The following is a 24,619-nucleotide window of genomic DNA, read 5'->3' as shown; positions in this document are numbered from 1 at the left end:
TATTACCCTGGTTTCTCTGGGTTCCCTTTCAAAATGCTGCTGTCATAACAATTTACGAATTACAGTCCTGTTGGCATGAACTTCCATAATTCATATGGAAATAGGTTTCCCACACACACACTCGCAAAGAGGCGTGTAACCACATAGAATGACCTTAATAATGCAGTCAGAAAGCACAGCTCAGTCACCTGGACCAGCACTAAATGTGAGTGGTACCCAGGATGGGGGAGAAGCCCCTACACAAACTCATCTGAGCAGGGTCAGGTTGGTTGATGCAATCACTGCCATGTGCTCGGTGCTGTCACCTCCCGGGATCTTTAGGAAACAAGGAACATCTTGAACATTTTGTTTCCAAGCACTGGCAAGAAGTGAAAATCCCAACCAGCTGCTGAGGGAGCCTGTGAATGCAGCTCTTCCTTAAAATAGGAGTGAGTACAGCTTGTTCAGGATTGAAAGAGTATTCATTCCTTCCCTCCTTCTTGAGTCCAAAGGATGAAGAGCGGAGCTCAGCATCCGAAATGAAGGTAGAAGGGAGGGAGCTGCAATGCAGGAGGGCTGAGGGTGTTATTTAGGCAAGACTAAGTGCTAGGTCACATCCATCGAGTTAAATCCTGCACAAGGATCATGGGGTTTTCTTGTGGTTGTGTTGTTGCTTCACTCCAAGTGTATGGGGGGATTCCGGGATAAGAAAGGGAGGAGGAAAGCAAGTGAAAGTTAATTAGGACAGAATTGCCTCCAAAACCCCTACAACTAAAAGTGGATTTGTCATGTAAAGATGAGGATATGCAAATCAGGCCTGGTTCACAGATTAGTATGCTGTTGTTTCCCCTCTAATTGAAGAAAATGGATCCAGCAGCTGAAATTGCCACACTTCACATCTGAAGTTCCCCTGCAGACAAGAAAACACTTCATGTTTGTCCTCAAATAACCACCACTGGATCCATGTATAAGGAAATTAAGGAAATATGGATAGAACTACCTCTTCTCTGATCAGTTTATAAATAGCAAGCACATACACAGAGTTAGTCTTGTCTATTGATACACACCTCGGATTGAAGCTGGCTACTAGGAACAGAGGATTGCTTATATTTGACACTTATTTATAACTGTAATATGAAGTGAGGTTGATAATCTGGGCAGAGACAAGCTCTACATGGTAAATAGTGCTCCTGGCTTCATCTAAGATCTTACAATACACTCTCTGGATAACCCTTTCCCTGTGGTGTAGGGGAAGAGGAAGAGAAACTAAAGAGCCTATTTCCATTCAGGTGTTATGAGCCAAGCCCAGGCATCATCCTGAAGGTAAACGTCCAAGGGCTCAGTCTGAATTTCTTCAAAGTAAAGATGACAAAACCTGATTTTGGAGAAATAAAAATTGGTAGGAATAAAAGTGCATAAAATGAGGAAGAAAATGATTTTCTTTCCCTATAAAGGAAGAACAGATCTTCAAGATTTTATAGACCAGAAACTTAAACCAAGATCTTCGCTTTTACAAGTCCCTGTTTCAGTTTTAAAGGGTAATAGCACTACTGCAAAAGAAAATGGAGCTGTAAGAGGTGAAGTTCTGCAGCGAGCTCCAGGGAGGCTACTGATGCTCAGAACGGGTGTCCAGAAGAGAGGTACAAGGGTCTGGAGGATTTTCTTGTGCCTTTTCCTCTCCCAGCCTCTCATCCCAGCCCTGTTCTACCAAAAAGGTTTTAAACCTGTGGGTTTAAAGGCTTTAAATGCTGCCATTCCCGTGGATGGGACACAAGGATGGGACATCAACCTTGGGAAGTCCATTGGGCTCTGCTGCATCTCCAGATCTCCACCTCCAGTTACCTTTGCTAATGAGATAGTTCAGCTCAGAAAGATCCTGTCTCTGTGGCAGAGTTAAAACTGAAAGTAAGTGAGGGGAAATCTCTCCCTGCATCAGAACATTCTGACCATGTGGAGATAGCACAACAATCAATGCTTTGTCATCCTAAGCCCACAAAGCAAATTGGATTTGGAATGAAGCACATGGAAACAGTGTATGAAACTTATCTTGACCTCAGGAAGAGGCCTCCAGTGTCTCCATTTTGTCTCCAGTTCTGCTGCTACTTAACAAAGGCTGAATTCTGAATATTCAATCTGAGGAGATTCATTGCTTGATTCAGGAAACATAACAACAGTAAGATGCTGGGGTGTTCTCTTCATTTGGACACTGTTTTCCCAGACCTGTTCTTGATGCTGTTTTCTGCCCAGCTCAAACTGAGCCCACTCAGGAGACAAACAGCCAGACTGAAGCCAGGCTCTTCTTCCTCACCTGTATCTATACAGACAGTCACTCTGTCTTCCTCATCTATCTATAAGCTTCAATTCCTCTTACTTCCTCCCACGGTTCACTTTCTAGATCAACTCTTTCTTAACTCACAGAGAACAACAAAGTCCCATTGCTCAAGTCAAAGTAACCCAGAATGGTTTGGGTTGGAAAAAACCTTAAAGCTCACCCAGTTCCAAGCCCCTGCCCCAGGCAGGGACATCTTCCACTAGAGCAGCATGCTCCAAGCCCCATCCAACCTGGCCTTGGGCACTTCCATCATCCCTCCCCAGGGATGAAGCCACCTCCGCTGGGCAAGGGCAGTGCACCAGGGCATAGATCCCAGGTTAAGATTAACAACAATTTAAGCAGCCTATAACACAAAGCAGAGCCAGAGACCAGGACAAAAGTGTCCTGAGGCATGATTTGCAGTGACTGTCTTTTTCCTCTCATAAATAGGAGACACTGTGGGATGATTATCTACCCAGATTTATCTCTGCAGCTCCCTGTGTATCCTTCTGTGCTTAGAAATGTCTCGCTGCCCTTTGCATTATTGCATTGCCCTTTACATTCATACCACATAAACCTCTCAAGTACCGTAAAACTTACAAGGTGTAATATAATGTCGTGGGTTTCTTTTACACACCATAAACAAAAGTCACTGAAAAAGGAGCTCAGAAAGGGAGATGTTTTTGGGCCTGTCAACGACCTAGGAGGAAAAAAGACATACAAGTACCCATATGTACACTCTTAGACACTTAAAATCCCAAACTGTATTGATTATCTGGCATTGATAGACCACTTTAATGGATTACATAGATAAGGAAATTGATTATTCAATAAATCACTGTCTGCACTAAGAATCCAGTGTTAAAAAAGAAAGAGAATATTATCAATCTATCTCATACAGGCAAAGAAAAGCTTCTACCTTTAAGGTTAATCACGATGCACCTTTTCCTGCACATCCAATGAAAGAATAAGCTCTCGCAGTTCTGCAGAGAGGCTTTTCCTTCCCAAAGCTCGCTAGGAATGACCCTTCCTTGTGAGGCTGCTCCAGGTGTTCCTGTGGAGGTGACTGGAGCACCCGGAGCTGCCACACAGGGATCCACAACTGATAAGCAGAGGGGATGGAACACCCCAATGGTGATTCACCACAGCAGGGGGGAGCTGCAAGGAGTAGGGTTGCCAGCATGGAGGATGCGGTGTGACTGCAGCCCGCCCTGCACAGGGCTTGGGACCAGGGAGCATCACTGTCAGCTTACAGAGGGGAGAAAAGCCCTGCACTGAAAGCAGAGGGAACATCACAAGAATAGGAGTAAAAAAGGAGAACAAAGGAAAATCCAAATGAAAAATGGATTATCTGGGATTTGGAGGCAGCATCCACTTCTGTGTCCCCCTGGGGATCTGGCCAGCAGGTAGTCTGGTTTGTCTCATGGTTCTTTCTCAACAGTGAGTTTACTTCTGCTTCCAAAGGAAAGGAATGGGACCAGGTAAGTCAGAGGCTTTTAAAATACCCAGGCAAAGCATGTCATTGAAGTGCCTTATAGCAGTATTAGTAAGAACAGCAGAAGCTAAGCTAACAGACATGCCTTAGCAAGGAAGTACCTGATGCATGGATGCTTCCTCTAGGGAAAAGCATTTGAAATTGCCTACGATAAACTTCCTGTAACAGGAATCTGGAGGAAAGAATACAAATATTCCCACAAGTTCTGACAATGATAGTGCCAGGCTGAGTCAGTTGTACAAATCTCCAGGTCACATTCTGGTGCCATAATGTTCCCATTGTGAGTCTCAACGCAGAAAAGAGAACAACTGCTCTAAGTCATGTGTTGGCAGTGATTGAAAACTGCTGCAAGATGTTTGTGTCCTACAGGTCTGACACTGCCCCAAGAGTTAATACAGGAATTCTCTGGAAATTCCCAAGAAGTAGAAGGCAAGGATGGCAATGAGAGAGTAGGTGATACTGTGCTCTTTAAGGATGGTTTGTCTTTCCTTCTCCAGCCCAGCAGATCCAGACCCAAAGAGCAGCAGCCCTGTGATGCTGCCAGAACTCTTTGTGTGTATATAGAAATGCAAATTGTTATAGAAACCCTTAGGAGATGGTTTTAATCTGCTCTAATTTTTTGCTAGGAAGTATATACTGGCCACCTTTGTGCAGAATATGAGAGATTAATAATTCATCTTCAGTGAGGCATGAATCAGAGATGCAGACTGAGCAGCACCTGTTTGCTTTAAATAAAACCTGTATTTATATTGTGCAGCAGTGAAAACAGGCATCTTTCCTTTCAAACTCCATAGCAATAGACACACACATCATTCTTCACCCACAACTCAAAGGCCAGCTTCCCAGCAGAGCAAGTCCCTTTTGGCAGCCCTGTTTTAGCATCACCATACCCAGAGCTGCCAGTGCAGTGCAGTGCATGCAGCTCCCCTCAGTCTGTCCTTATGGGAAAATCCCTTCTTGGATGCTCTGTGCTATAACCACTTGCTCCATTCAGGACAAAGTCATCCCTGTTTCTAACACACAACCTCTGCTGCAGGCCAGGAAGGATTCCCACTGCCCATGTGCCCAGGCAGGAGCCGTGTCTCGCAGGGGGTGGAATTTCATACTCCTGCTGTGGCTTCCTTCTGAGTGCTTTGAATTCCCTGCAAAAGTAACCAACAAGTCTAACACTTCGGTCCCAATAGACAGCCGCAACTCAGCTAAATTTGTAGGTGACACCAGATTTTATTTACTGTTTCATCCTGGGAGATAAGGAAGAGATGACAGCCATCTATTCATTAAAGTGGAGGAAAGCCGCCCACTGCTCACACTGGTTCTCACCATAGACTTCCACAGCTTTAATCAGATTTGGATTGTGCAGACCCAGCTCTGTTATTTTAAGGACGGCTTATGTTCCTATTCACCTGAGTACTGGTGAGTTCAAAGAGCTGCCCTGCTCACCTCTAAGCCCCTAATTGGAACAAAGGACGTGTTGTAGCAATCAAATGTCATTACTGGCTAATGAGTATCCAGTGGCCTATGTAAGAGCAGTCGATGGCTTCTTCCCATTCCTTATTGGCTATAGGAACCACTGTTATAAGCTGAGCTGCTGTAGTGGCACTAATGAACGCACCTGAAGCCCCTGTTTGCAGATGTCAAGGATGGAAGGCTAATTAAAATCAATCAGGCTCAAAAGCCTTTGTCATGGGCTTAGTGGTGGTACCTGGGAAGCTGAATGCCCCTCAGTGGGGGTCCCCAAGGGATAACCAATCTGCAAGGCCCAAATTCAAGAGTTCTTCAGAACAGTTCTGTAATTGTGTTTTATTCCTTTGATAGGGGATGGTTTATTTGTCTGCCTAAAACCTTTCCTGACCAGGGATGTGTTTCTGACTCACAGACTAATCCAAGGGGCAAATACTCTTTAGCTTGGTTTACTTCTTAGGCTTAGTGTGACTTGAGCGAAAGGCCAGGCTGTTCTTCAGAGAAGAAAATGCAGCCTGAGAGCTTTCTCTGCAGGGGAGGGAAACTTTGGGGGGTCAGTTCCCAGCAGGGCTGAACCAGTGCAAGCTGGAGGACCCCCTTCCCACTGCCTGCACTGTGGCTAGCCAGGGCAGGCTGGCAGGACGGCTCCATTGCTTCCTGCTGTGTGATACCAAAGTGAACCATCTCATACCAAAGTCATGCTCTTGGCCAAGCAGCTGCTAAAATGTGTTGTGGCATCTTTTGAGCTGCCTGTTATCCAAAGCCCACAGACAAGAGCAAATGGGAGTGAAAACCAGAGCCCCTTTCCCAAATTCTCCTGTGCACAGATCTTTAGTTTATGACTGTTGTACAGCACCCTGTGCTTCACTAGAGTGGCTTCACAAAGGAGCAGTTCCTGTGCAGTCTGTTCCTGATGCCAGACAATGCAGTTTCCACCTTTAGGGGACCTTAATCAAGAAGCCAGATATCTTGCATTTCCCTTTTCCTCCTCTCTTCCTTTTGCTCTATTAGCATCATGGCAGATTTATTCCATTACTCCCACAGCATCCTCTTTATCTCTTCATTTTAAACTCTGTGATCACCAAGGGAACCCTCTTTCCCAGCGCTGGTGCCTCATACCTGAAGCTACACAGCACATTCCTCTGCCTTGCTCCTCTTGTCCAACTTTCTCACATCTCTCTGCCTTCCTCCTTTCCTGCATCCCCAGTGAGATGGGTTTATGTTGCTGGAGTATTTACCATCAGTGCATAGTGACAGAAAACAGCCTCAGATAGTGAAATAGCTGGTGGGGTTTCTACACCAGACATGGTGGAGAGAAACTCTCCTGGGTGATTTAAAGCACAAGGCCCAGTGCTGCTGAGCACACAGGTAACACTCAGCATGGTGAGGGTCTCATAGGGCAAACTAGGACCTGAAGCTGTAATGTCAGAGGAAGGTGTGGGGTGGCAGGAGGTAAGATCACAAGGGGTTAACAGCCACAAAGAAAAGCTGGTGCTGGGGAAAGAGAAGGCAGTGAACTGAGCTTTCCACCTGCTTTAAGAGCTCTTGCTTTTGGTAAGGACCCGCATCTATTTTAGGCTTTATTATTTGTGATAAATACTAGCACATTATGCCTGGGTTTAGCATCCATGAGCAGCAGTAATGCACAAAGCCCCATCACATCTGCATCCCCTCTATGTCAGCCCAAACTGAGACAATCGCTGCCTGACAAAACAAGTTGCGTCTCTGAGGGACACAGCACTCCTCATTTCACATCAGCCCCTTTGGCAGCATCGCCACAGCAGTTTTTATCCTCACGTTCAGCTCTCAGCTCCTTTCCAATATTTGCCTCCTCTCCCCCTTGCCCATTGAGTTCTGGTGCTTTCAACTCATTATCTGCCTTACCCAGAGGCTTCGCCAGCCTCTCTTGTAAGTATGCAAAGGGAAAAGAAGAAGTCTAGACAGCATCACATCAAAACCCTAGCCAAAATGTGGGAAGGGAGATTGCACAGCGTAACTGGTGGAGAAACAAAGTACATCGGATTATGAGGCTTAATGCTTGCTACAAACACACTGTGTGGTGTCGGGTTTGATTTGATATTGTGCCTCAATGAGAGGCTCCAGCATCGTAGCTGTTCTGGCAGCTTGGATGCTTAGAAATTAGGGATGATTGCTAATAGGAGAAAGCAGCGTTCAGGATTGGAGAGAGGAAGGTGGTGGGGAAGAGCCGGGCATGGCGAGGCGCAGTGCCCTCTGCTGATGCTCTACAGCTGCGGGCATCACACCGGCAGCAGGCGGGGGGGAAACCTGTGTTTCATGTAGGATTGCAAAGTTGATGATGCTGCTGACCTGTACCAAAGGAGCATTTCGTTTACCAAGACAGGAGAGACTCAGCTTTGCTGGAGATTGAATCACTTTTAGCGTTGTTCTGTGCCTGACAGAGTCATGAAAGCTTTACAGAAACCTGTCCATGATATCAACCTCTGCTCAATTTCATCAATAAAACCATCCAGAGAGGGGAGAATTAAGTCTGAGGTGGGGGCAGCGCTGATTTCAGCTGCTGGTGATGGAGCCAGAAGCGGCAATGCAGCACGAGCAGTGCCTGGTGCAGGGCAGGGTGACTACATCCATACACACAGAGAGGCCACACCGGCTCCTTTCCCTCTCAAATTCAGCATCCATCTACCACATCCCAGCCCTGTCCCTGTGCTGGTCAGCCCAGCACTAAGCAGGTCTGTTTATTTTGGCTGGACTCCTGCCCTATGATGAATGAGGGTCTATTTTTTTCCCCTGGTCTGTGGTTTGATCTGAATTTCCTGTATGAAGTTCAAAAGAGGATGCCAAGATCCAATAATTAGACTATTCTGTGATAAAGAGTTAATGTTGTTATTCAAATGTATTCAGAATTAATTTACCACCAAACAATTTACACTGCCGCCCTTCTATTCCATTGAAATTACTGGAATACGTTATCTGGCACACAGAGCATCTCGTGACCTGAAATAACTTCATCAGCCATTAAATGCTGGAGCAACGGGTGCGTGGAACGCACACAGAAATGCAGGAGAAGCCACAAAGGCAATAGAGGGATTTAAAAGCAGGGAAAACCAAACCAGATGAAAAAACAGGGCTTTACTTGCAGCGGTGAACGTGCAGAAAGCAGAATCCTGAAGCTACCCATCAGTGGGCTTGAGCCCAGGAGGTTTGGGGACCATATTCAGGCACCCATGGGAGATGCTGGTGGATTCACACCCACAGCACACAGGCTCCATCTGAGCCTGCTCAGCAGGGTGCCCAAGGGAAGCCAGCTCTGCTTTCTATGTGCTTACACCCAAACGGCGGAGCACACAGCTGGGACACAGCAGTTGGGATTCCCTCAGGGAATATTCCTGGAGCCTGCGGGCTGCTCTTGGGGGCTGTCAGGCTGCTTCTCTGCAGTGGTTTGCTTTGGGGATGGGAAAGGTCTCAATCTCCCTTCAGTTTCTGCCTGCTCCTACCCCTTCAGTTCCATCGCCTATCAGCCATAGGGAGGAATTCCTCATTGCTTTGCCCTGGGCTCTGCCACTGCACCCACACACCCAGCAGCACCCCTGTGGTCCAACATATTACCATGAGGAAACAGGGTAAAATGGTGAATTTCGGCCAGTTTTCTGGGTGAGAAACCCTGCATCCACCAAGCAGCTCTGCCCCCCTCAGACTCCATCCAACGATGGACCCTGGCTGCAGAGCCAGGCTTGGCCATCCTGCCACTCCTTCTTAACTAACACCAGCCAAACCTGGCATCGAGCATCAGCCTTCCTGAGGCTCTGTCTCCTGCATCCATGCACCCGGAGCCCCACAGCTCCCAGCCCTGTGGGCACTGCTGCCTTGTTCAACCTCAGCAAACCTGCTTTTCCCTTTATATTGTTACAAAGGAAACTTCATTCGTGAAGTGGGGGAAGGTGGTTTCAAACTCCAGTTCCAGACATAGGAAGATCCAGGAAAACCAATCACACAGAGAAGGAGAATTACTAGAATTTGTTTTCTATATATTTATATACAATAATCAATGCTATTTTTTTCCTACACAGACTCCAGTTTGTCTGTTCTGTGTTACTTGCAAGTCACACAATGGATGCCCTAGCCCCTTCCCTACACAAACACAGTTTAGAAAGAGACTACAAGGAATAAAACCCCATAAATTCCTCCATGGAGGACTGTTTGTTTAAAAGCTTAACTGGAGCCTCATCCTGCTCCCAGTGACTTCAGTGGTAGGAGAATGGGACCTTCAACACGCTCCAGGTGTAATTATTGCCACAAAGCTCAGCGGGAATGTAACCTTAGTTAAAAGAAGGCAGAACAAAAGCAAAGGACCCAGAGGTGAAGGCGATTCCTTTGAAAATGCAGACAGCAGAATGAAACCCCTCCGGGGCTCAGCATGCTCCTCCTGCAGGGGAAGGACAGGGAGGGGGACAACAGGGTTTGGGGGTGACCCAAGTGCTGGGGACCCTGCCTGTCACCATAGGGGTGGCAGAGGCAATGGCAGGCACCGCTCCTGCTGCTGCCCTTGCTGAGTGGTCATAGGGTCATCATCAGCGGGGCAATGAGGTTTTGGTGTCACCTCCTCAGCAGCACTGGAGTTCAAACCAACCTGCTAATCACCAAATACAAGTGCTGCCGTCGGATTGACGGCTCCCGTGGCTTGGGCTGGGCTTTACAATTACTTATTAATCTCAAACTGTTGGCATCTGTCTGAGCCACATAGGCTAACGCATCATCCATCAAGATAATCACTCTGAGGGATCTTGGGTGCTGCTCCAGCGGCTCTTGCAGTGGGATGCCCTGGAATGCCGGTCCTGCGGGCTCTACTGATTCCAGCCATCCCGCATTGCTTTGGTAGGGCTGGTGCCATCAGGCACGACAAAATGGCATCAAGCTCTCATCTGTCACTTTGAAGGGTGCTACTACTGCTTTTTAATCTAAGAGCAAGGAATAGGCTTGGTGGCTTCATCACCTGCACTCACTGCTCTTACTATATGAGGGGCATGATATTGCAACTCCTCTGCAGCTGCTCGGTGCAGCACTTAATAACAGGTACAATCTCACTGATCTCTGCAGTGAGGGCTGCAGCCTCACAACCTGCCTCACTCACAGCGGTGTAAGCATGGAGCAGCTCTACTCACCCCACTCCAGCGGTCTGTCTTTCTACCAGGGTAACTCGGAGCTGAACTGAGCATTGGGTGTGCTGCAGATGTAAACAGTGTTTTCTGGTACAGCTATTTAAGAGACTGCATAAGAACTGACCATAGAATAAGCTTCAGAACAAACTCCTGCTTCCTAAAATATCCATCAATGAGGCACAGATTTTCCTTGTAGGTTTATGTGTATGAATTGTGTTTAGCTGCGTGGATTAACTATTTATATTTTACTGCGAGAGAAAGAGTGCTTTGAGCTTTTCCTTCCCTTTCTCAGGTACCTCTCCCTGTATTTATTTTAATACAAGAAAACGAGAGAGCTTTGAAAAGTTCACCTGTTTTCTCACTGGTTTGATTTTCACCTCTAAACCAACACTTACTCAAGTGTTCTCTACTTCTTGGCATAACCTAATGTTAAAAGAATTACTTGAAAGCCAGGGAAGCTTTGCACAAATTAAAGCAGAGGGAACAAGCTGCAATTTTTCCATTGGGCTGGAAAACAGGTCAGAATTACGCCAGTTTTAAGTGAGAGTGAAGGTAAACACGGATCTCCCTGCAGCCCCTTCAAAGCCTTTTGCTGATCTTTATGTTTCTTATTTTACTGATGAAGAAAAAGGCTAAAAATGATGCTGGATGTTGGGGCAATTCCCAGGATTTCAATAGCACGAAGCCGGAGCCGTTTCCTGCATTACGGCGGCGCTGGCAGAGGCAGTGCACAGCGGAGCTCCCTCGGCGGCAGCCCTGTCGCTGCCTCTGCCTGTGTGCACCAGCCCCTGCCCTGCTCCTGGGGTGGCTCTGAGCTGAGCCGGGGAGCGCTGGATGAAGGGAGCAGAGCTGCAGCAAAGCCAATGGGCTCGGAAGGGCTGGCGGCTGTTCCCGCAATGAAAGCATCTCTCTTTGTGCATTTGCTTTAAGCCATGTCTAGAAAATCCATTTTCTGGACAACTGAGGCGCCTGGACTTGAGACTAAACATCTCCATAGAGCTACAGGGATACTCCTGGGCCTCAGCATCTCCCGTGGCCACACTGGTACCCACCGGGGTCTCAGCATCCACCCGCACGAGCGGCTTCAGCTCATTCCCTTGCCAGCATCAGCTTGTGCAGCAGCAGCCCCTCGCATGCCTCCTCCGGAGCATCAGCCTGGCAGCACGCCGGCTCTGGCCACCAGAACCAGGCCTGATGCTGCCAAGCTGAAAGCAGGACAAGCTGCAAGCCCAGCACCCCAGCTGTGACCGAGCACCCTGGTCTCAACGGGGATCTGCGCCCTGGGACCCATTGGGAAGAGAAGCACTGCGGGGGTCTCTGTGGGGACAGGCTGGTGATGATAGACTGGGGGGCTTTGCAGCAGCACAATTGGATGCCTCCTCCCTGCTCGTGTGCTGGCACCGGCAGAGCCTGGTGTGCCAGCAACTGGAGCTTTCCTGGGAGTGGGTTTCTGTCACACAAACCATTTCCAGCTGTTCCAGGCTGCGGCTGAGCTGACCAAGCAGCCGATCTCCCATAAGAGTGAGCAGCACCAGGGTCCAGGCCCCAGAGGCAGGTCCATCAGCCTTTCCCACCATCAGCAGCACTGGCACCACAGCTGCCTGGAGCATCTCATTCACACCAGTCCAGGTGTTCACCCCACAGGAATCAAGCCCTTGTCCATGAGACTTTCTGGTCCATGCAGTCACTCAAAACCATTCTGGAGGTGACAGTGTTTCACTTCAGAAAGCGGCTGTCCCCCAGGGATAGCATTTGGCTGTTACTGGTTTTCACATTGTTGCTGTGCACATGCACTGGGATAAATAAGACTCATTTTCCCCACTTTAAAATATTCACAAATCTATTCAGTTTGCACTAGTTTCTCTGGGTTAAAATTTGGCCCCTAAAAAGACATCTAACCCTGTGCTTATCATTTTCCCTGGGCAGACAGCAAATCCCTGGGAACGGCAAAGGACATGGGATGTAACAGAAAATCAGTGCCGTTCTTTACATGACATGCTGAAAACAAGAATCTCGTTTAATTAGGAAAAAGGCTGACCGAGGGCTCCTTCCCGAGCTGTTCTCTGTGCAATTACTTTATGTAACATTATTAAAGATTAATTTTCCCCAGAACCTCAGCAGTTTAATGAAACACGCCTGGCCCTCAGCAGCCGCTGCGGCACAGGCAGCCCGCCTCCATCCTCCGGGCCCCCCAAGCTATCAGCTCCCTGTGCTAGGCACATCTGGCCCTGGGTCAGAACACCTCTGCACTGCATCCCTATTGCAGCAGGCACAACACCTCTCCTTGCAGTGGCACAGCACCCCTCCTTGCGCTGGCATAGCACCTCTCCTTGCACAGGGCACCGCAGCCCTCCTCCTCTGGCTCAACATTCCCCCACTCTGGGGCTCAGCATCCCCCTGTTCCAGGGACTCAGTATTCCCTTTCTTCGGGGATCAGCATCTCCCTTCTCCAGAGCTCAGCATTCACCCGATCTGGGGCTCAGCATCTCCCTTCTCCAGGGCTAAGCACTCCCCCACTCCAGAGACTCAGCATCCCCCTTCTCCAGGTCTCAGCATCCTCCTGCTCCAGGGACTAAGAACCTCCCTGCCCTGGGGACTCAGCATCACCCATTTCCAGGGGCTCAGCACAAATCCTCTCTGGGGGAGAAGCATTCCCCTTCTCCAGGCGCACAGCATCCCCTCTCTCCGGGTTCATCATCCCCTCCCTCTCCGCACGGTGCCCAGCACCCGGTCACTCTGTGCCCAGGGTGGATGCTCACACTGGGCGTCTGCCTCCCCGTTCCCGGGACGCGGCCCCTCGCCCCTCCGCGTTCGCGGACAGCGCATCCCCCGCCCCATCCCTGAGCCCTGAACTTCGCCCCGACGCGGGGAGAGGCGGCCTTACCTATCCGGATGACATGCGGCATCCCGTGCGAGCCCTGGCCACAGAGGCCGCCGACCAGGAGCGCTGCCCAGTATTCCCAGAGCACGCCGCGGAGAACCGGCCAGAGATGGGGCATCGTTGGGGAGGGCGCGGGGCCGGCGCGGCCCTACGGCCCCAGGGGCAGCGGGGGAGCGGGCGGCTGCTGCCCGGGGCTCAGGCGGAGCGACCGGTCGGCGCCGAGCCCGGACCGCTCATGGCACATCTTAGTGCGGCCGCGACGGCCCGTCCCGCGGCAGCCGCTCCGAGCCGAGCCTCTCCGTTCCGTGCCGTGCCGTTCCCTTCCACTCCGTGCAAGCCAAGCCGAGCTGAGCCGTGCCGGTGCCGGTCGGGCGGCACCTGCGGAGCCGGGGCTGCCGGTGCGCCCGAGGAGCGGCTCTGTCCCCTCCTACCACTGATGCGCGCGGCTCTCGCAAAGCCCCGGAGTGGAGCGTGCACACACACACCCTGACACACACTGACACACACTGACACACACCGACACACACCGACACACACCGGCCGGGGCCCGCCCGCTCCCCCGGGGAGAGGGCAGGAGGCTGCCGCTGCCCGCGGGGCTGGGGGACACCGGGGGAGCAGCAGCTCCGGGGTCCCGGTGTCCCTCTGCCCCCTGTCCCGCAGGTCCCTGGGTGTCCGGTGTCCCCTATGGCCCCCGTGGGGGGCGCCGGGCTGGACGGGGCGGCATCGCTCGGGCCGGGCCCGACTATTCCGGGTAGCGGGGCCGCTGGAGCAGCAAGCGGGTGCCCAGGCTGGGCTCGGCAGCCGGGAGTTTAATGACCTCGGTGACAGAGACAAAGGGCTGCACAAGCGGCTGATAAGTTGGCTGCTTTGTCAACTCGCTGGGCTAGGTTGGGCGAATTTATTTTTTCTCATTTAAATAATTTGACCTATTCCATCATTCCCAGTCTCCCCCATTTGCCAGCTGTCTGCTGAGTGCATCGCCTGCAACATCTGAGCAGCACGTCTTTAATTTTCTTACAGACATATGTATCTGTTCATCTTTCCAATTCTCCCTGTCCATTGCTTTCCAAGCAGTGAGGGGCAGCGTGGGCAGCGCTGGGTGGTGACAGAAGCCAGTGGCCTCCTGTGTGACCCATCCCAGCCCCGTTAGCCTGAGCTTATGAACAGGAGGAGGGGATGTGCAAATCATTCTCCATCTAAAACTCAAACAAAACAAGAAGGCAGATTGAGACGAGCTCTTAGGCAGAAGCTCAGGGTGCCAAGAGAAGCTGTGGCTGCCCCATCCCTGGCAGTGCTCAAGGCCAGGTTGGACACAGGGGCTTGGACCAAGCTGTTCCAGTGGAAGGTGTCCCTGCCTGTGGTAGGGGTTGGAACTGAGCTTTAAGGTCCCTTCCAACCCAAACCAGGCTGGGATTCTATGGTTCTATGTAAAGTTCCTGGGTGTTTCATTTGGGCTAATGGAGAGGTGCCCCTGAACATGACCTGGGCTCCCAGCATTGTATCATGGCAGAGGAGGCTTTTTCTTCCTCCTAAGAGTCAAGACAAAGAGGCAAAGGCATTACTCAGCATCTTCAAAGTTTGGTCTCTGAGGAGATCTTTGTTCCTGTTTATTGTGGATAGGCTGAGGCTCTAGCAGCAAATCCTACCTGTGTCAAAGACAGTTACAGAAACAAGTGTCTCATGTTAAGGGGTGTTTTCATCCCTCCTGACACCAAAAAGGTCAAGATTTAGCAAAAGGCCATAGAAGAAGTGTTCATTCTTACTGCTTAAATGAAGGCCAGCTGGTTCTGTGAACTTCCCATAGAATTAAATGTCCCAACCTGATGAATCTTTGCACCTGGAGATAAAAAAAGAAGGCCCACAAAGCTCACGGAGGGGAGAGAGGTATCTTGTTTGTGACTGTTCTTTACTCCTTACAGACTTGAACATATAAAGAAGAGGCTTCATTTTCAGTTACTGGGGACAAGAAGTTCAGATTTGTGGGCTGTTTAAGTTAAGATGTACCTAGGGTGATATATTCTGTTGGTTCATTAGTGTCAATATGCTGCCTCTTGACTTTTGCTGGCACCAGCCACTAATAAGGCTCTAACCTTGGCTTCAGCCTCTGGATCCTACAGCAGTACCAGCACATGTAGTTTATTTCTTATTTGATTAGTGTCTGATGGGTGTATGGAGGTCAGGAATGGGCCCTGGTGTGTATGTAGGTCAGAGGAGGCAGCCTGTGCAGCTCAGAAAGGCAGCAAAGGAGTAATCAGTTATCAGCAGTGAGACAGCAAAGTGATCCACACACACCGGGACTCCAGGCAGAGCTGTGCTCTGTGGCTGCACATCTCCTTGCTCAGGCTCTGCATGGCTTTTCCTTCCCAAAGCAACCAGAGCACCTGAAGCCCATCATATCTGCTTCCCTTCCTCATGCTCCTGAGTTCCCGTGCTGTCCTCCAGTCCCATCCCTCACATGTGGCTCAGGGATGCTCCTCTCTCCTGCAGCATCCTTCTAGTGTCTAAGGGGATCCTGTTCCTTAAAAAAGAGGCTCTTTTTTCAAGCTACTCTTAGGTGTTGCCCTGTGGTTACCTCAGGTTGTTTTCCTCCCCCAGAGCAATGACCTTTATCCATTAGGACAAGCTCTGCATTAGCTGTGGCCCATCAGGGTTGTTAGCGCATCATTATAGCAAGGACAAAATGTGCCAGGGAAACAAGCAGAGAGTAGTTGCAGGGTTAGCAGAGCACCAGGAAGGATCTGAGCTTCAACTCCATACTTCTTCATGGGTAAGTGCTCTGAGTGGGATGTTGTGCTGGAATTTCCTTGGGAGGGATGAGTTTATATAGGAGTAAGTTAGGGTTATGCTAAAGAATCTGTGTTTGTTGCTTTGCTGAAGGACAACTGCAGGTAGCAGAGAGGTTTTGTTCTACTGCTTGGTACAGCGATGCTAAAAATACAAGAGGGTTGCCCAGTTCACAACTGCTATGAAATAGCTTTAATGTGGTAATTCATCATTTCATAGGATCTCAATGAGCGCAGATACTCTGCTGTGGTTGGAACTTGTGAAGATAATGTGCTGTCCAGGAGAAGTCATTCGGCCCTTCCTGGTTTGTTGTGGGGATATTTGGGTGTGTTGGATTTTCAGGCTGTGTTTTTTTCCAGTGGCTACGTGTGGTATTTAGAGCTCTGTTTATTAGGCAGGGCTCTGATAATTGTGGATGTTTTATAGGGTTTTATACGCATAAAAATCTCTCTTCTCTTGCCTGCAAATAAAGCTGTAGATTTATGGTGTTCTAAAGGCTATAGATGTTAGACTTTTCTTCTTGAATATATAAGGGAACTGCTTGTAGAAGTGGGGAAAAAGGTTGAAGTTATTAATATCTGGGGGGAAAAAAGCTGATTGACGAAGGACGGTGTCAAGTGAGATTCATGCTTCAGAGCAGAAGTACGAACCTTGCAGGAAGACATGAGCGTTTCTGTAGCGATGGCATTTTTCCATCCTAATGAAGAAAAAGAGGCTTCTCTTTATTTTTTTTGGATGGTATCTAAACTGGTTCGTTGGAATTAGCTACATCCACATGCGTTTTGTTTAGATTTATACGCATCAGGTGTAACATAACTACAATCGAGGTGAGTTATGAGGCCCAGTGCTCACATTACCAGGATTCATGTGCTGGAGTTGTCTCCTAAAATACCAGAGAGCAAATATACGGGGCTGGCAAATGCAGATTTCTGGGCCTTGAGTGCCCTCTACTGAAACGGGCCCAGCTAGCCCTTCGCTTTGACACCCAGATTGACGGCTTGCTAAATACAGCTGAGCCTCTGCTTCATACCAGCACCATTCAGAAGGATCCCTCCTTTCTTTCCACCCCTATCTCACCGTGCGCTTGTTTCTTCTCCTTGCTCGTCTTTGAACACTCTGGTTTGAGTTCCGATTCCTGCCGCAGCTCCGCATACGTCACAGTGGATTTTTCCTTGGTGTAAATGGCAAATACAGTCAAGATTCCTTCTGAAATGCTCATAGAGGAGCACTGGGGGTGGTGTTAGGCTGGGTTGGGAGAAGCTGGCTTAATCCCAAAGAGTTTGGGTCTGTTTAATGCCTTGTTACAGGGCTGGTGTTAACTCCTTGCAAGCAGCCAGCGTTGCTGATGGATGTGATATCTATGCTCTAGGAGCTCTTGCAAAAGCAAACAGTCAGAAACCACATTTCCTCCCATGGACTCCTTGCAGTTTTATGTTACATTTTGCTTGCTGGGGGGGAAGAGGGGAAAAACTTGCACTTCCTACTCAGCATTTCCTCTGTAACAGGAAAAGTGTTTCCCTATGCTTCACCTACAGTCAGAGCAGGGGCTTCTTTTGCCACAGTGATGCTCAGCCCTTGGAGGTGATGGAAGCCTCTCTGCCATAGGGTTGTGCCTGTTGCTGGATACAGGATTTGAATCTCTGGAGAGTTCCCATTTGTTAATTTTCCATCAGTTTTCTTCTCTCTGAAGGGTTTTATGCAAGGAAACGTGTGTTGTGGTGCTGTCTGCTCTGAAAGCTCACGTAGCATGGGGGCTCAGGGGGAACGTGTTTGTTCTGCAATCTGTGTTACAGAGGAACACTCCTAGAAGAATTGTTGCTGCACTACACTGCATATATTTGTGTTGGAACATACTGTGGTGTAATAGCTGGTTTGAAATGTATCCAGTTCTCCTGAATATGTTATGGTGAAAGTCAAGCAAATGCACTGGGGGAATGAGAGCTCCTGTCAAACCCGAGAGCAGAAATGCTCTGCAGAAGCTGTGAAAACGAGAAGGGAGCTGGAACCGACTGCTGCACCCATGTTCTTGTACATGGGTGTTCACAGGCAGCCAGCACCACAGGAAAACTCTGATCAGAGCCTGATGCATGGCCCATGTGTCTGAACAGATCAAAAGGCTGCTTCATTCCCTTGTACAACCCCCTCCTTGCAGGGAGAGGCTGGGACCTGGCAGGTCTCTGCTGGCAAAGCTGGCCATGGTGGGCAGAAGGTTAGTCCCAAGGCTGGCAGGAGATGGGAACTGGCTCTTCCTTCCCCCAGGTGGTACTTGCATCACTGGTTTCCTCCACCATCCCCTTTCCAGACCTGGGTGGACAAGACAAGGGCTGTGCCAGTGCTGGGAAAAGCAGAACATAGCTCCTTATAGGACAGTGATGATTAGAGGAGTTTCCCAGACTTTCCTGCCTGGAGCTGGTTTAACTAAGGCTGATGGTGACTTTGAATGAGAAAATAACAAGGGTTTTCCCCCTTTTGTGCTGTAACTGATTAAAACTAATCACACTTTGCCTTGTCTGAGGGTCCCTCCTGGCTCACAGCGGGCTCAGCAGGAATCCAGCAGCAGCTCCCACCACTGTCATAGGGGATACCTGTCCCTTGAGGGTCTGGTTGCTTTTACTTATGGGTGAACAGTCCTATGTGGTACCCTCAGGTGGTGGGAGGTGGCTCAGCCACCCTGTCTGTAGCACTTGATGCTGGGGTGGCCGTATCTGTGCCAGCTCTAGCATCAAACCCTGCACAGCAGGACCCTTGCTGAGCATCTCTCTGGCAGGGACTCCTTTGATCAGCCACTTCTTTTGAAGTGATCTTGGTTTTGAACCTGGAGATGGGCTGGTACTTACCAGGCTGTGCACTTCCCAGCATCCACAGAAGCAGACTCACCCAAGGCAGCAGGGATGTGGGACAACATTAAGAGCTGCCTTGCTTTTTGGGTGGGATGCGGTGCTGTTGAGCAGGGTTGGAGCCGACTCAGTGCCCAGAGGTTGAAGCATCCCCCTGGGTGCATGGAACAGAGCCACACATGCCCCGGCTGCTCACAGCTTACACAGCAGAGGGGTGAGCTGGTACAATTGTAGCATGTCATACAGGCTGAAAAGGGCAACAGGGAACAAATGAGCAAGTAAGACCAGTTAAATTACTATCTTTAGCCCACCACGTGTTCATGCCCTGGCAGGAGAGGCTGTTTTGGCCAGTCAGCCCTGTCAAGTGCTCCTTTTGCTGTGCTGCAATAGTCGTTTGGACTAGGCTGAGTGGAAGCACAGATCTGTGTCAGACAGCTCTCGTGTGTAGTTTTCATCCTCTTTCTGCAGAGGCAGGAAATAGAGGTGCTTTTTTTACATTAAAAAACCCCCAATATTATCTTTAGGATTGGTGGGAGAAGCCATTTGCAACTGATGGGTGTAAATTATGCCTGCTTAGTCAGACAAGAAAATTAGAGACTGCAGAATTAGACTCCGCTTGCCATTATCTTTAACACGGAACCGGTTTACGACAAAACTTGGTACGCTCCTTGCCTTTCAGATCTGTTCTTATGGGCCCTATTTCCAACCTGTCAGCTTCAAAGTGTGGCCCATTGTATGAAACCCTTAGGAAGGGTCTCTCTGCTTTCCTCCTATCCAAGCACCAACTGGTTGAGCAGAAGGTTGGTCACCCGCCAGCTCATGAGTGCACGGGGCACTTTACTACCCACATGTCTAATTACCCATGCAATGATTTGGCATGAGTTGTTAATACCTTTCTCTTTTTCCTCGCTACATGCAAAGGGCAAGGAAAGAGCACGTTCTTTCAAATGCCTGTTAAAATCGGACTTCAGTAGAATGATGCTGGGAATTAATTTAGGCAGCTGCAGCCGGTTCTCTTCCCAATCCCCAGTGAACTCGACCTGTTTCCAATTCACTGCTAATTTCTCAGTTGTTCCAGCACTTTCAGGGAAGGTTTTAATGTTGGGTGAATGGGAAAGCTGAGGCTGGATCTGCTCAGAATAAAGCAAGGCACTATCGGGTATTGCTTGTCAGTGGAAGACCTGATGTACATGGGATAAGGAGGCTCCTTGGGAAGCAGCTTTCCCATAGCAGCAGACACTGGCCATGCTGAGGTGGGTTAACTATGTGGAGGCAAAAAGTGCATTCCCAGAGGGGGGAGTTTCCTGGTCTGGAGCTCCTGTGTGATCTTGCCTTTGGGAAGGGGCTGCATGAGAGCAGAGGGATGGGAGAAGGAAGGAGGAGATGCCACCTCCTGCTCCAAGGAGACTTGGGGGTCTGGGACCTGGCACCTGCATGTCTGAGCTCTGCATTGTTACTTGGCCTCCCCCCCACCATTTCCATACAATTTCACTTTAAACCCCTGGCTTTGCAGTGTTTGCAGGAGATACTTATCCCATTGTCTGCATGGATAATGAATTAGGAATTCGTGAGAGCAGATAGGGAAAACCTCTCCATCAGCTGCTGCCACCAGCACTTGCATCCTGCCTTGGATTGTGAGATATGGGGAGACCTGCTTGTGCCCAGTTCTGCAGCATGAATTTCCACTGTGGCTGCTCTAAGCTGATGTGAGGTTCCTTTTCAAGCCAGTGCTAAACCAGGCTGTTACACCAGTCAAATACTTGTTATTCATGGCTGTTGGTGCCTGGACACAGGGTTAATCCTGGCACTTTTCAGCTTAGGAAGCAATGAATGGCTTCATGTTTTATCCTGCTGGAAGGGGGCTGTGCAGCATGTTGTATTTGTGGATTGAAAGGGGAGTGTGAGAGGCTTCCCTGCTTGCAGGAAGAGGGAAATGCTGGTTTTTATTATCTTTCTATAAAATCTGATGTTTATTTGGTGTTTTAAAGGTGTTAGGAAAACAGAAAATGGGTTTCGAAAGGCAGAAAACAAAATAGGTTTTGAAATAGGACTCTGTAAGCTGCTCTGTGTTGTTCTAAGTACTTCAATGTCCATCACTGGTGACTGTGGTGATGGATGTGATACTGGGGTGGCTCTGCTGGTGTCTGGCTGGCAGGAGGCACCACCCTTCCCTCCAGCAATGGCTGGTGTTCTCTCCATAGAGAAGTTAGAAGCTGATGTGCCTCAGGCTGTGCTGAGTGTGTCTCTTTGGAAGCCATTGTCAGAGGTTTTCATTGGCCACTCAGCAGATGCAGGACTCCAAGTTCACCCAGGGCTTCCAGGTGAGCATTCAAACCTGGGATTCTATTATTGATTCTATAGAATGCATCTCCTCTAGTCACTGATAACTGTTGAGTGCATCCTGCTTGGCACAGCACAGAGGGATTTGGCTGCAGCATCTTGTGGGTGACCATTTGATGCTTTGGGTCTTCCCCCCATGTTCAGCCAACAGGGCCCCAAATGCAGATGGGGAAGGAGGAAGCCACAATCCCACTGTGAGTTTTTGGTCCACTTCATGCTGGGGATGCCTGGTCCTTTGCTCTGAGCCCAGCACAGCTGAGGAGCTGCCTTGTACAGAACATACTTTGTTCTCATAGCTCTGAATTCAAACCTGAAACATATTGGTTAAGTATCTTCACTGCTATTTGTGTGCATTATTTCTGTTTGCTGATGAGACAGAAGAAGAATGTTTTTAAGCAGGTCTTAGTACAAGTAAAACAGAGCTGATGGCAGCTTTACTTTAAACAACACATGCAAAATCTTCACTAGATTGTATCTGTGCTCTCTGTGGCCTTTCACTTTGTGGTGGGAACATGACTTGCATGTTGAAACCCGGAGGGAAAAATCCCTGGGAAAAATAAGGACCTTTTCTATATAGTTTGTTTCCATAATTCCCTTTGTTTTTTTCAAATGTGAAGGAAAACCCAGAGCTGTGTTCAGTCAACATTTAATGTTTGAAGTGTCTTCCTATAGAGCATATAGGACTCTCCCAGCTGTAGTGATGCCTTTGTCCCGAGATGCGGGACCTGACTGCATGCCGAGCCCTGTGAGTTTTAATAAACACAGGACCAAAATCACATTAAATCGATCAGTCTGGCATACCTAAGGTACCAGGGAAGTCAGGCCCTGTGATTGGAATTGAATATATACCTCTCTGAGACAGCAATCACAAAATCTCCTATAATAATTCCATATATTCAGTGAGATACAGCCTGAAAATGGGCTAGAATGAAACATTCCAGTTCTGCCCTCCCAGTGCCTGCTGGGCTCAGATGCTCACTGCAGGAGGATGTGGCCCCAGAGAGATGCAATTAATACCCTCATGTTAACAGTTTAAAGATCAAGTGAGGAGTAGTTTGACGAGAGATTAAATCAAAAGATACCCATTTATGAATTATATTATAAAAAAAAGGTAAAAACTCTGTAAGTAGATTAAAGTCTTGCAGAGATGACTAATAAATGGACCGCTGGCGGAGCATGGCAGCCCTGCCTGCCACTCTGAAGTGGCTAAGGACAAGTTTAATAACGCTTTACAATTCAGAGCCTAAATGACGAGAGAGCAGCACAACTGCTAACTCTGTGAAGGGGATGAAAAGGGACTTGGGAATGAGCATGAGCCTTGGTTGGGGTGGAAGAGGTGCCCTTGGTCCTTCCAGCCAGGAGCAGGGCAGCAAGGGGAGGTCCCCATCAAGTACCAAACTGGAGCTGACACCTCCTGGGTGAAAGAGATAAATGCTGTAGGCATCTAGGGGTAAAGAGGAAAGCTTGCATTACACTGCTTGGAAAATGGACCTTGGAGAATCAGGTGCAGCACTAGAGATGTCACTCACTTCAGCAGTAACCTATTGCTCTTATTGGGTGTAGGCTGAGTTTTAGGGGTGTGAAGACACTGGGCTTAATTGCTGGCTTGGGGAGTAAACAGCTCTAGGTGCAGTCAAGGGTGATCAGCCTCAGCTAGACAGCCATTTCCCAGGAGATGCTGTATGCCAGGAGTACCTCTTGCTGTAAATTGCTCTGGATGTTTGAATATAGACCTTTTATAAACTCAAACACTGCACAGGATGCTTGTGTCCTTGCACTGTCATCATGCCCTCAATCACTGTGAATTGTTGAAGGTCATCAGAAGAGCCTGTAGTGATCTGGAATTAAATCCAGTTTGACTACTGTAACTTGGTCCTATCTTTGCACCCAGTATTTCCAGCTTTAAGAATCCACTTTCTGTTCTAACCTGCGGGCTGCTCCCAGCTCTGACACAGCACTGATGCATCAAAAGCATCCTGAGCAATATGCAGATGCAAACGGGTTATTTCTGCAGTGTGCTCTTGTAACCTGCTAAAAGACAGAGCCCGCTGGCAAGCACCACACTCAGGCCCCTATTAAAACCAGCAGAACACGTTTAATCTCTGGATGGCAGGGAAGTTTGCATTGTCAGCATTGTTTGATCCAGTTTTAAAGGCAAAACTGAAATCATTCTTCACCAGGCTCAACACATTGATCTCCAGAAAAGAGCACTTGTAAATAACCTCCTGGAGAATGTGTCACCCTCTTTTTCCTCCAAACCATCCTCCTCTGTGAGAAGGGCAGTCCCCAAGGATGCTCCAAAAGCACAAAGGAAAAATGGCTTCAGGGAATGTCTCTCATTCCTCCTTCTCCAGCCCACCATTGAGTGCACACATCACATGCACTAGATCACAAGCCTTTAATAAGGAAAAAACCCTGATGCTCTCACTCCACCTTTCCCAAAAGGTTAACTTGCTTTCCTGAAGATAAGGAGGTGCAGGGCAGGACAGGTTGCAGACCAACATGATGGACAGAGAGGCTGCTCCTGTGTGAGGTTGGCTCCCCACCAAAGAGCAGAGGGCTAGTTGGATTCAGGGGCCATCCCTGGGCTGCTGGCAGGAAGCCTTGTAATGCAGCATCCCTGTTCTCCCTCCCTTCAATCCTGATCTTCTGTGTCCTGCTGCAGTGGGGGACCTTTTATGCTTCCTGTAACTTGATCTAATATCATAGAATCCAAGACTGTGTTGGAAGGGACCTTAAAACTCATCTAGTTCCAGCCTTGTGTGTGGCACATCATCATGTACAGAAGGGAACCATCACCCTGGCTTTTGGTACTATGGGAATGGGTACAATGCTGAGGTACTGGGATCTGGGTGTGGGTTTCCCTTCCACACATGCTGCCCAAATGCCATATGCCCTCCATTAATATCAGCAAGGTCACTTCGGGGGAGAATGAATGATCCCCTTGGGATCAATAGGACATCTTTATGAATAACTTCAGCTGAAAGGAAAAGCAGCTGATGTTAGACTCGCCCCAAGCATAAGATTTCCTTGGCAGGGTTAGATATATTTAGAGCATCTGCCTGCTAGGGAATTAAAAAGGGATTTTTTTCATCATTAAATGATCACTTTCAGTATTTGTAAGTTGCACTGAAAATGGTGACGGTTGTAATTTGGAGACTTAATTTTCCTGTTTTAATTAGCCCAGGGTGAGTTTTGAGCCTGTTGGTTGTAGTGAACAGGGTTGGAGGGGGAAATGTCCCCTCTGCTTGTTTGATTTCCATCAGTGTCTGTCAGAGCTGCTGCGACCAATGTGACCCCTTGTGGGATTTGATCTTGTGAGATGCTGAGCGCTTCAGATTTGATCTTCAAGTATCTTTTGACTTCAGTAAGCTGATTCATTAGCTTCAAGTT

At 48.8% G+C, this 24,619-nt stretch overlaps 1 protein-coding gene across 1 annotated transcript in view; it reads right to left on the bottom strand.

Moving 5' to 3' along the window:
* The window catches only part of GRIK3 (glutamate ionotropic receptor kainate type subunit 3), a 100,252-nt gene extending 86,869 nt beyond the window's left edge, over positions 1–13,383 (bottom strand). Inside the window, exon 1 of the mRNA XM_005142210.2 lies at positions 13,269–13,383. Coding sequence (XP_005142267.1) covers positions 13,269–13,383 — 115 coding nt within the window. The remainder of the gene's footprint in view (positions 1–13,268) is intronic.
* Between the last annotated feature and the right edge of the window lie 11,236 nt (positions 13,384–24,619).

Source organism: Melopsittacus undulatus, chromosome 14 (genome assembly GCF_012275295.1).
Source record: "Melopsittacus undulatus isolate bMelUnd1 chromosome 14, bMelUnd1.mat.Z, whole genome shotgun sequence".
Lineage (NCBI taxonomy): Eukaryota > Metazoa > Chordata > Aves > Psittaciformes > Psittaculidae > Melopsittacus > Melopsittacus undulatus.
Note: the sequence above shows the minus strand (reverse complement) of the source record. Positions and strands in the feature narration are given on the sequence as shown.